Source organism: Candoia aspera, chromosome 1 (assembly GCF_035149785.1).
Source record: "Candoia aspera isolate rCanAsp1 chromosome 1, rCanAsp1.hap2, whole genome shotgun sequence".
In the NCBI taxonomy this organism is placed as follows: Eukaryota; Metazoa; Chordata; class Lepidosauria; order Squamata; family Boidae; genus Candoia; species Candoia aspera.
Window position 1 is genome coordinate 40,838,460 of NC_086153.1, and position 13,223 is coordinate 40,851,682.

General features: G+C 42.3%; 1 protein-coding gene across 1 annotated transcript in view; it reads right to left on the bottom strand.

Annotated features, from left to right (window-relative positions):
* EPAS1 (endothelial PAS domain protein 1) overlaps positions 1 to 11,459 on the bottom strand; it is a 132,947-nt gene extending 121,488 nt beyond the window's left edge. Inside the window, exon 1 of the mRNA XM_063302764.1 lies at positions 10,901 to 11,459. Coding sequence (XP_063158834.1) covers positions 10,901 to 10,923 — 23 coding nt within the window. The 5' untranslated portion in view covers positions 10,924 to 11,459. The remainder of the gene's footprint in view (positions 1 to 10,900) is intronic.
* Between the last annotated feature and the right edge of the window lie 1,764 nt (positions 11,460 to 13,223).

Below are 13,223 nucleotides of genomic sequence, written 5' to 3' on the forward strand. Positions count from 1 at the left end.
TAAAATATCAGCCTTCTAAAAGACAAGAATTCACACTTTGCTTTGTGTCAAAAAAATATAAAATGAAGTCCTAAATGGAACACAATAATGAATTTGTTTCTTCAGATAAGGAAATACAGTAGAGAACAGAAGCTATTTTCATACCACCCTAATTTCTGCAAACTTTAAACAAATTGAGCCACACAGTCCAGTACTTCAAGTATAATAATAAAGCTTTGCTGTTCTACTTTACTGCAGTATAAGAATTTGCTTTCCTATGATAATGATTTGCATACTTTTACTCCCACATATTAAAATAATTATGTTACATTGCTTTCCAGGTATGTTGGGACTACAGTACAACTCCTGGAACCCCCATCCAGATCACTGGCTAAATTAGCTGGGGATTATGAGAGTTGAAGTTCAGAGGTTCCATGTTGGAGAAAAGTATTTTATATCATGTCAGACTATTAATTAATCTAATCTACAATGGTCTACTCCAATGGTACTAACTGTTCAAGATCTCAAGATGATGTTTTTCACACATTCTTCCAAATGTCCTTCTGACTAGGTATCAGCTGGAATCATCTGCATGAAAAAGGGATGTTCTACCACCAAGGTACAGTGTTTTCAGGCCTCCATTCCACAGCAGTACCTTGCATACACATAATTTTCTTCCCAAATTTTGGGAGAGTGTCATAACTTCACACTGACCTTTCCTATACTTTTCCAGCATTTGGACTATTGTATAAACTCCTCGGGACCAAAATCCAAGTCTTTTGCATAAGCTATTCCATGAAATGGTAAACATTATTATGATTATATTCATCATATTATTTTGCAGTATTTGATATGTACTGAAGTCGGTAATTCTCTTTTGTTATTTTAATAAAGAAATTGGAAGGAGGAGCAATGTATTTGGTTAGTGATCTGCAAATCAGGATTATTTTTAGATTTTTCCATTCCCATCTCACAAAGATTCAAGACTTTCATCTAAATAGTTTTATCTAATCTGCATATTAGTCAGCTTAATTCACAGTTCTTACTCATATTATCTGAGAGTAAAGTCCATGACAGTTTTTTTCCCTACATCTGAGTATTTACAGGGTTTCACTGCTAGTTTTCAGATCTCAGAGGGAAGTTAATGTTGCTGTTAACATTGTGACTTGATGCTGCAATTGGGATCTGATATCTGTCTTACTGACACAAATGTTTATTCCCAATAATTTGTGTTCCAAATTAATCACTCAGGGAAGACAGAAGAAGCATTGTCAACCTCTATGAGTTAGAAAAAACCAAAATACAAAAACAAGTAGCAGTGATAACATGGAAAGTCACTGAACATTTCACTCCAGCCACCATTTGCTACATTTTGCGTTCAATAATTCAAATTAACACTTGCTCCTTGTAGACAAAACAACAAGATCTATTTGGCCTTGTAAATCCCTTCGTCAAGACAACAATAAATGTTTAATTACATTTTCAGGAGAACGCAGGGACTCTGATTAAATGAAAAAACCAAAGACCTTTCAAGAATTCAGCTTGAAATGTTCTCAGAACACTGGAACATCGCGTTTAAAAAAGAAAACAGGAAATCTGTCCCAACAAGAAGTGGACATCTGGTCATTCTAATCTGAGGCACAGCAACAGACAGCACTAAATATTACAAACCTCATGCGTAACTGAGAATTAACTCCCACTGTACTGAATGGGACTTACTACTAAGTAAGCATGTATAGGGTTTTCAGCTTTAATGGTTTTAATTTGCCTTCCGTTTCTAGATGGTTGTGGAATAGCATACTCTTTATTCTACCATGACATAACTTAATCAGAAACAAAAGCCATTCTTTCAGAACACTCTGAAGATTGCGAAAGACCAGAGCTTCCACAGAGTGAGACCACTACAACCCCTTCACTTTTTAAAATTTTTTTATCAGGCACTCTAACCACCACGACCTGCAAGAGACAAGGCCTTTGTCAATTAGGACAAAGTAAATTAAAGAGCACAGCAGCCTTGGGCCATTGTAACCTGCTACGCTTATGTTTATTTGATTTATTTATTTTTAACACACTCATATTAACCTGCCAATCATTAATTACTTTTTCCCCTAAGGTAGATTTACAAATCTGTTTGACATTTGATTAATATGTGATATATATCTAGATATAGATATAGATATAGATATAGATATAGATATATCTATAGATATATATCAATAGTTACCTCTTGATTAATATGTGATATATATATAGTAGGTAGGTAGGTAGGTAGATAGATACAGTAGATATAGTTACCTATATATCAATAGTTACCTGTTCTTTCTTTCTTTCTTTCTTTTCTTTTGTCTTTGTAATTTTTCATGCATTTCTTTCCTTTTTTTCATTTTCCATTTCTTTCTGTAAAACTTGTTAATAAATAAATAAATAATCTAAAAAAAATTGTATCCTATATACTCCAGTAGCCATATGCTGTTTTTATAATGATGGATGGATGGATGGATGGATGGATGGATGGAAGGAAGGAAGGAAGGAAGGAAGGAAGGAAGGAAGGAAGGAAGGAAGGAAGGAGGATGGAACCATATCATGAGGAATGTAGTTTAGATTTTAGGGGTATGACTACATAGAGAGGTTTTATGACAACCACAGTATAAGGACCTCTGTATTAATTCAGATCTTACAAATAACTCAAACACAATGGCAGAAACTTTCCAGGAGGTATGGATTTTTTTCAACAGAATACTAAAAAATTAACATATCCATATTTTTATTGCTGTTAAACTAGTGTGGTTCACTAAGCTAAGGTGACATGATACCTACAGTGTTGGACATTCAGTGATTAATATTCTGTTTGCTTTCTCCAATATGCATTAAATCATGTAATAAACAAATAGAACTCTTTTTGTCGCACACACCATGGGAGGGGAGGGGAGACCACCAGAAACAGTCAACCGCTTTGATACATGGGTATCTGTGACACAGAGCATTTGGAGGCATTTTACATGTTTATAACTCTTTAGAGTCAGTTATCATCACAAAGATATAAAATTAACCATTCAGCAAGAGGGAAAGTCACTGAACTGCTGCACTCTTTAATTTACTTTGTCCTAATTGACAAAGGCCTTGTCTCTTGCAGGTCGTGGTGGTTAGAGTGCCTGATAAATCGAACCAAACCAAGTATAGACATGTCCTGTACAACCACCACCATTACCCATTCGAAACAATCAGTTTCCAAATAAGAGATAGTACATTTGCAGCAACAAAGGTTAAAATCTCAGGCATGTGATTCTAAGAGGGCTTTGATTTCTGATTTGCTGATTTCCTAACAGCATCTCTGAAGAGATCTATATTTCTGGGCATGGAATTGGCCCTATCATTAGGCATAGGACAGTTGCATTAGGCAACCAATTATGGGTATCATGAAAGGGTAGGAAATGTCATTTCATTTAGTTATAGCTTGTAGATTTTTTTATGGACAGGTAGTAAAAAACAAGGCCTTGTACACAATATGGGACACTTGTTGCTCTACATTAGCACAAAGTATCTTAGATTAGCAATGACCCTGTTCTTCATTTTGCAAGTGTTCCTCCATGAAGCCTTACTTGAGATGCACCACCATCAAAATACTGTTCTCCACACACTATGTGTATAATCTGTAAAATCACAAGAAGGCCATAGTGTCCATAAACTGAATGAACATTCTTTTCCAGCCAGGTATGGAACATTCCTGACTAATAAAAAGAAATGAAATGATCCTCCCTATTTCAATTTATGCAAGTACATAAATGCCAGATCAGAGATTCTCTATATAGCTACCTTTCTATTTATAATTAAGGCAGCATTCAAAGTTTCATTTTAAATGAAAAGCCATTACCAATAAAAGTGAGTTGAACAATACTTATAATGCATGAATCTGTTTCATGTATCTTATATAACAAGGCCCCTACAAAATATTTACATCCAAAATCTGAAGCTCATTGGCTCCTGAAAGCATTTCTAAAAGATTATTCTATAGAAATTTAATTTAGTTCTTGTAACATCAGCCAGTGTTAAGGACTTCTAAGGTCTGTTGAGGTAAACATAAAATATAAGTATTTTGGAATAAACAGTTTGTTTTCTGAGTAGATAAACATAGGACTGCAATACATGACCTAAATCTTGTATTATGTTAAATGTGAATATATCTTAGACAACAGATGTAGTATATTGTCCCTTAATTCTCCCTTTAAATATGAGTGTGTGTTAGTTAATAGCCGTATTATTTTCCTTCAATTTTTTTTCTTTCTTGATTGTATAGTTTTAGTAAATAACATTATTACTTTACTATTGTTTATTTTTGACGTTATGTAAATATATTGATTGCTCTTCCACCAAAGTCAAATTCCTTATACTTGGCCAATAAAGTATTGTATTCTATCCTATCCTATCCTATCCTATCCTATCCTATCCTATCGTACTTATTTACTTGGCAACAGACTTCACTGAATGCAAGTACTTGATTCTGAGTAAATACATACAGCATGATTGTAATAGGCTATTTAAAGGATGGCAAACCTATGTATTTTTAATACTGCCTCTCTATGTAAAAGCAAAAAAAGATAATATATTAATTTAAAAAATAATATAAAATATTAAAAGCAACAATAAAATCCTGTTAAAATTATATAGAAAGACAAGAGGAGATCAAAGCAGAAGGGATGGTGATCATTTGTAACTTCAAAGTTCCTTATAATGTGAAATTATTGTTAAAACAATTGTTCCTAGTCCAGCACAAGCACATCTAAACTATCTTAATTTTAAAAAGGGAGAATATGTGTCAATGTTTAAGTCTCTCTTTGGAATCTGTATAACTCAACAGTGCTTTGGCTTGACATCATACCCATTAGCAATTATTTGGGGGAAATTGTCCCTCTTCTCAGAACTATTAATATATTGTTATTGTTTGATAAACTTTTATCAAACAATAACAATATATTCATTTAACCTACTTCCTGTCCAGATAAAGGAGCCACAGGTTTTTATTTTATTTGATATAAAATGCTGGTAAATATTACATCAGGAACTACACTGGATCTGGTTCATCCTCCCACCTACCCCTCCAGATCCTGTAAAGATAACAACCAGAACTTAATGTGAGCCAGAGAATCTCAGGAGCCCATTTCCTCAGCACATCAAAGATGACAGGCAAACAATTGACAGAGGAGCTGAATGAATTTAAACAGAGGTGGGCAACTTGTTGCTCTGTAGAACATCTGGTATTTCCTTTCCTCTGCATTATCAGCCTTTTTTTAAAAAAATATTTTATTAGACAAATTTATATGGCCACCTAACTCACACACGGTGACTCTGGGCAGCTTACAGAATTAAAATCCATAAAACAAAATTTATACCCCACAGTGGCAACAGACATACTCAAATTAACCATTTGATTGGCTCCATAGCGACCTGGGGTCCCCAGGCCCGTTGACAAAAGCACATCTTCAGAGCCTTCTGGAAAAGGAGCAAGGAGGGGGCCAATCTTATCTTTGGGGGAATGATGTTCCAAAGGGAGAGAGCCACCACATAGAGGGCCCTTTTCCTCAGTCCCACTAGATGTACTTCCCTGACTGAAGGGACTTGCAGCATACCCTGCCTCCCCACTCCGGTGGGCCAGGTAGATGTGACTTGGATAAGGCGGTCCTGCAAATAACCAGGCCCCAAGCCATGTAGGGCTTTAAAGGTGATAACCAGCACCTTGAATTGGACCCAGAAGCAAATCAGCAACCAATGCAGTGTTGGCATTTCTTTGTTTTTGCTCGGACCAAACCACTAGGTTACCATGGTAATTGAGTACTTTCTAAAGTATTGGCAGGGTGAAGAGGTTGAACTTAATTGTCCTCAGTTTGGGTGTTAATAGCTGCATTGCCTGGGCGAGGGCAGCTTGCCTGGACTTGTTTTAGTTTCGCTTTTGTAGCCATTGCAGCTCAGTCCTCTCTGGGCACGTGTGAATGCACAGCTTGCAAAATATGTTTTTGTGCTTTCTGTAAATACATTTATTTTTATAGAAATGCCTGGTGTGTGACTTTTCTGATCTCTTGGGCCAAACACTTTCCAGCACTCTGACATGCAGCTCCTGCAGAAGAGGTGACACATGTGCAAATCTAGGCTTGTGCAAAACTATGCAAGCCGCTGCATTTTGAACCAACTGAAGCTTCCAGATACTCTTCAAGAGCAGCCCCATGTAGAGTGCATTACAATAGTCCAAAGGGGAGGTGACTAGGGCATGGGTGACTGTGAGAAGGGCATGTTGGTCTAGGAAAGGGCATAACTGGTGCACAACATGCAGTTGCACAAAGGCCCTCCTGGCCACGACTGCCATCTGCTCTTTGAACAGGAGTAATGAGTCCAGGAGAACCCCCAGGTTACACACAGGGTCCATCTGGGGCAGTGCAACCCCATCCGAGACCAAAGATGGTAATTCTCTGGAAAACAAAGAGCCCCGAACCCACAGCCATTCTGTCTTGCCAGGGTTCAGCTTCAACTTGTTGCTTCCCTTCCAGACCTCAACAGCCTCCAGGCACCAGGAGAGGGAGGTCACGGCATCACTTAACTCACCATGGGCAGAGATGTACAACTGACTATCATCAGCATACTGATGATATCTCAACCCATGGTGACAGATGATCTCACCCAGCGGCTTCATGTAGATGTCAAACAGGAGCAGAGAGAGCACCGACCCCTGCATAACCCCGCAAAGCAGGTGCCAAGGGCGGGACCTCTCACCTCCAATCAACACTGACTGGATATGGCCCGGAGGAAGGAGGTAAACCAGGACAACACAGTGCCCCCCCACCCCCAAAGCAGGTCCAGAAGGATACCATGGTTGATGGTATTGAAAGCTGCCGAGAGGTCAGCCTTGGTCACACACCCCCATCCTGCTCTTGCCAGAGATCATCAAAAAGTGCAATCAATGCTGTTTCCATCCCATATCCAGGCCTGAATCCTGACTGAAAGGGGTCCAGATAATCCGTTTCCAGGGGGGAAGGGGTCCAGATAATCTTCAACCCTAACCCCAGCTCTGACCCCTAGGAAGTAGTTAGAAAAGCAATAATCGTTAAGGTACATATTCAAACCAGCAACTGTGGCTACTACAGAATATCAAACTCTATATTATATAGAAAAAGCCATATACCTGAAAACGTGATATAAAGATATTTCAGTGCAGGCACTGGAAATGAAAGGTGAAGAAAAATATACTCCTTTTTAATCCAGTGTTTCAACATGGCAGATGATAGAATGTTTTTAAAAGAAACCAATACTGGGACTGTGTTTCGACAATTGAAGGCACCTCCACACACGGTGTCTTAGCGATGCTCCAGGATTGGCTCCATACACAAATGATTCATAGACATTTTGGGTAGTTGGCAGCTTAGCTAACTTACTTCTAAATCAGCTATAATTCAATAGGAAAGAAACTGAGTTCTGTTTTCCAGCAGAAAATACTGGATTAAGTCAGTTTCCAGCTGGTTAATAATAGTATTGCAGGCCTTCCCCCTTTTACCTAACAGAGAAAACTGAAAACATCCTTTTTCTGTGATGACTCTTTGACAGTGCTTTCATCTCTTTCCCAGCCCATAAAAGAGGCAATTTAAATCTGCCAGTGTTAATGTTCTCCTCCATAAGCCAGCAACATCCAGTGACAGTTCCAAGGTGTGCAGAATCTGTTCCACTTCACCATCCATTATATCATACATGAAATTATAGGCAGTAGCGAATAGGATCAGAAGGGCAGGCAGATACAGGAACGTGCAGGCCAGCCACCCCACCCTTTGGTCCCTGATTAGGGTTATCTGTGGGTCTTCTGTTGCTCCATCTCTAAAAAGAGCCAGATATAGTGGCCATGAAGTGTAAAGAAAACTACTTGCTGGGGTTTGAAATAGAGCAGCAGTGAAATAGCAAAATGGCAGAACGGTGCGCAGTGAAATGGTTTAACAGTATGGAAATAACATAACAAGCCAACCCAGCATAAAAATGAAATGATGGGACACTACTCCCCATTGCCTTCTGAACAGAACATAAAATAAAAAAAGATTAAGTAAAAGATTAAGTAAAAGCACTGCTTGTGATTCAGTTCCCTTTCTAATTTCAGTCAATTACACTTTATTCAGCTCAGGTTACAATAGAATGAGGTGTAAGAGTGTATAGGAAGGAGCCTAGAGATGATGGGCAGAGTCTTATAGCCAGACCCTGCCCATTCTCCCTAGAATGACTTTTTCCCACCACCTAGTGATATGCAGAAGAGGGAAGCCAATCGTATCTGCTGCATGCACAAATTCAGAACAGCACCATTCTGCAGTCAGTCAGAACAGGATAGGATAGGGATCGGCAGTGGGGCAGCAGATTTCATGCTGGCAGAGCTGCCTGGTAGTAGAGTTTTCAGCCAACTCAAGAATGTATGGATAGCACAGTCCTACCTGTGGGGAAAGGCCTTCACTCTGCCTCCTGGTTCCTCTGCTATTCTTCCTCCTCATAGAGATTAAGCCACTGTAGCTTCATGCTGTCATTTCTCTGTACTCTTAATAAAACAGTCAGAGAAATGGTAGCTTGTACCTTGATGGCTTTACAGCTCCCGACTGTGAATGCTTACAAGTTATAAAGGATAAACAAAATAGACCACCAAAGGGGAGGAGCACTGGCTGAAGGCTGGTGCCTCCTATTAATCAATTCATGGCTTGCTTCATGCATTCTCTGTGCTCTGAGATTACCAAGGGGGAGAACAACTGTAAACCAACTCAGAACTGTTCTGGAGAGTTTGGAAACAAAATCCATGGTAGTGCAGAAGGGTATCTTCGCAGACACATGCTTTTAAAGAAGACAAGTAGTTGAAATTCCTCCTTTGCACAATCAATATCTTGCAATAGAGACAAGGGCCATAAAGGGAACCAGGAAGAATTGGAGGTAATCTGATGTACATGGACTTTGGGGAGGGGAAATGTTGTGCAATCTTAATTGTAAACCCTTTAATCTTCTGAAGCCTATTGAGCCATTTTCCCCAAACCCAGCTGATTTTCAGAACTGGCTTAATTTGTTGCACCAAGGAACAAACTGTAGTGTCCTGAGGCTGTCTCCAGGGTGTTGGTCACACACACTAGTTCGGGGTCGTGAGAGTTGTAATCCAGGATCGTAGAAGTCACCAAGTTGGAGAAAGCTGCCTTCAAGGTCAGTGCGCAGAAAACGTCCTGTCCCCCGCCGTGCAGAGCCTACTGGCGTTCAGCCGATGCACACAAAACGCGCGGCAACCGGGGCGGGGTTGGACCTTCACCCAACCGACCTTTCCCTGAACTCTCCTGTCCCACTGAACTGTCTCAGTCTGATGCGGCGACACCCACAACAATCTTTGCTCGGGGGGAGACGTTTGGAAGGCCGGCGCTCTTCCAATTAACCCAGTACAGAAACCTTATTTGGCCACAGTGCCCGGAAACCTACGGAATATCTACTCTGAAGTTCTTGAAACCTACCGAATATCTACTCTGGAGCAAGTCACAGCCACTGATGGCACGATGAGTTATATGCGAATAAAGAGCAAGGAAGTATGTAAAGGCATCAGTTTTTTTTCCCTTTCAGGTGGCGGGAAACTAGGAAATTGGAGGGGGGGCACTGAGAAGAGCAGTGGGTTCATGAAGGAATAGATCCGTAGCTTCAGCTCCTTTCGATATCTAGCGGTTACTCCTCTCCCCGGATGGAAATCCGCGGCTCCCCGTAAGGAGCATAAAATAATTCTGCGTTCTCCCGCCAGCACCAGAAGTAAACCTTTCCTCGTCCAGCATGAAAGAATATAGTAAAGGCCATCTCCGCTTTTCAAATACGCGCCAGATTAAAATTTAACTGGCTCACTCAAGACAAGGAATGGACCAGATGATCTTTAGAGACCTCTCCCAGGCATGGCAAGTCTAGGATTAACACCTCAGAAAAAAACACATTGAAAGCACTACTGGCTTGCGGTTCTCTCTCCCTCGTCTCCGGAGAGACTGCTAGATAATCGGTGCCTCCCTCCTAAATGCGATTCTGTTTCCAAAAGCACCTATCATGGCAATCCGCCCCCCCGCCCCCAAAAAGGAATTACTTTCCGCGCACGGTCCCCAGGTGTGGATCGGAGCCGTCCCTTATCTTACCCTGCACCAGGCAGGCAAGTCTGGAAGCATCTTCTACGTCTGCCAAACTAGTCCAAGAACCAGAGGACGGGATCACGCACCTCGCAAGAGGCGACCCCCCTTCGACGCCATTTATGTTTCGGGTTCAGGGATTAAAAGAAATTTGAGGCAGCATCCAGGCTCAGCCAGCACGGAGCTCGTACAAATCCCATTGATCTCAAGGGCGGACTTAACCAGGCCCGTCGCATTTTTCCCTTGATATCGATAGGATTCCTGAAGCCGCCTGTTTAAAAAAAAAAATCAAACCACGAAGCAAACATATTCGTGGGTACTACGACCCAACCTTCTGTCCGCCTAGTTCAGTACATTCAGCACACGCTCAACCCTCGCCGTTAAAGTGCAAGGGCTCCTAAACAGACAGAGGTTAACTAGTGAAGCGCACACCTTTCGAATCCGGAGAGTATTTTCAATTTCGAAATCGCACGCGCACAACGCAACCACTAGCCAAAAAGATTTTAAAGGGGCCGCCTTCCATTAGACAGATGCCCATTACTGTATAGATGGTCATTACTGAGGCCTTGCCCTTCCAATCAACTGCACCCGAGAGAGTGGCTTTATTGTTGTTGTTCTTGTTATTACTGTCCTACAACTACTATTTTTATCTAGTACGGCGGCAGCAGCTCTCAGCACTTTACTGGACAGGAGAGAAGAGACGCGTCGGCTACGAAGTTCAGATGCCTCCATCCTTCCGCGGACTCTCTTAGCCCCGTCTCCTCCTCGCCCCTTCCTCTTACCTCTTCTCCTTCTCAGCTGTCATCCTGGACGCCCCTGCCGCCGCCGCCGCTCCTGCTGTTCCTCTTTGCTCTTTTCTCGCTTGCTGCTTAACCCAAGCGCAAGGAGAGGAAGGCGAAGGCTCCCGTGGGCGTCCTGCTTGGCAAGGGCAGCCTGGGCGCACGCAGATCCAGGCGGGGGCCTGGCTTAAGTGGGTGGGAAGGTCCCTGAAGGCCTTCGATAGGCGCTGAGCTGGACTGCTTCGCTCGCCCTTTTCTCCGCTTCTGCCTTCCTTGCGCTCCTTCAGTCGGCTAGATTCTCTTGCCGCCAAGGGCCCCTGGCTAGGCGCTCTCTCCGCGCATTCACACGCGAGCAGAAGAACGAAGGTCGCCAAGTAGGCTGCAATCCGAGCCGCCCCTGAGCTGACCGTACAGTCTCAGGACACTGCCGAGGATTGTACAGCCCGCTCAGGGAAGAAAGGGGCAGCGAGTGCCCGCCGCGACTTTTGGGCGCTTCTCTCCTTCTCGGGCTCCGTAAATCTGAGGAAGCAGCGACGCGCTCAGGGCTCCCTTTAAAACGTCAAGCCTTGGCTGGGTGCTCCGAGGGGCCGTCTCAGATTCTTGAGCCCCGGGCTCCGGCTCCAGCTGGAGCGGCCGACGGAGTGTCCTCCAATGGGCAAACGAGGCGCTCGGCTGTAGGCCCGCCTCCGCTCCCCTCCTCCCCGCCTGCCCTGCACCTTTGCAGGACTTGTTGAGAGGAGGTCAACGGAGTGACTTGGAGGCGGCGGCGCGAGCGGCCGCGGGCAAGCGAACCGGCGCGCGGTGACGAGGCGAAGAGCCACAGGCAGGTGGCCTCGTTTAGGCTTAGCCCCATACCCGATTTGCTCTCTTGTGATACAAAATTTAACCTTATCCCGTTTTTTTCTGGGCCGTTTTGTTTATGGGTTATCCCCCCCCCCTTTACTGTGATGTAGAACCACAGGTCTAGGATAGTAACCAGCCTTCTGAGACTGGAAGGATATTAAGGAAGGAAAATTCTGAGAGTGCCTTGGACTGCAAGAAGACCAAACCAGTCCATACTCCAGGAAATAAAGCCAGACTGCTCACTTGAGGGAATGATATTAAAGGCCAAACTGAAATACTTTGGCCACATAATGAGAAGACAGGACACCCTGGAGAAGATGCTGATGCTAGGGAGAGTGGAGGGCAAAAGGAAGAGGGGCCGACCAAGGGCAAGATGGATGGATGATATTCTAGAGGTGACGGACTCGTCCCTGGGGAAGCTGGGGGTGTTGATGACCGACAGGAAGCTCTGGCTTGGGCTAGTCCATGAAGCCATGAAGAGTCGGAAGCGACTAAACGAATAAACGACAAAGAACCACAGGTCTAGGATAGTAACCAGCCCTCTGAGACTGGAAGGATATTAATGTATCTACCTCCAAATCCAAAGCCATGTTGCCTCACTTTAACCAGACGTTTTCTAGGGCAGATGACTTTTCTTTCACCCCTCTCCCCTCTCCTTGCCATCCACTCTAAGCCTGGGTTTTCTGTTCCCCTTCTCCATACTCTTTTCAGAAGCACTGCCCCAGAGTACAACAGGTAGGTAAGTGACAACTGTGTATGGTGACTGTATTGACTTGGAAAAAATAAAGGACAAACCTGAAAAGGGGGCAAATCTGAAAGAGGCTCATAAGGATAAAAAAAGAATGCAGGTAATTGTTTATATTTATAACTTTGCTTTACAAAGGAAAATTCAGGAGCAAAACTAAGAAAAACTTCACAAAAATGCATATTCTAATAAAAATATCTAAAATTAAAAAGTATATGTAAATTTATTTTAAAAAGACAAGTCAATTTCCATTTTTTTCACATGAATGTGAAAGATTATTAAGTGGCACCATTTGTATGGTAAAAGTTAAACGACTGCAATAAAGGACAAAAGTGAGTTTTTGAAAAATAAATCAAAAGGAGAGCTTTCTGAAATAAAGGACTATCCTTTATAATAAAGGACATATGGTGACTGTACAGCTGTGCAACTTGTGCTGCTGTAAGGGCCAAACTATTGAACGGCATTTCTGCTAGACTCTTCAGGGGCTCCCTTAGAGTCACACTTGAATAATAATATTCTCTTAATTGCATATATCATTTGTGAGGCATATATTTTATTTGTGGCATGGTGTGATTTGGTTTGGTGTCATTGCTAACGTTAGAACTGGGAACAGGATGAAGTCCACTCTCAGCAGTGGAGTTCACTAGGTAACTTTCAGTTAATCTCTTTCAGCCTAACCTCTCACACAGGGTTTTTGTTACGGAGAAACTTTGGAGAAGGGAGTACTGTGCATGATGC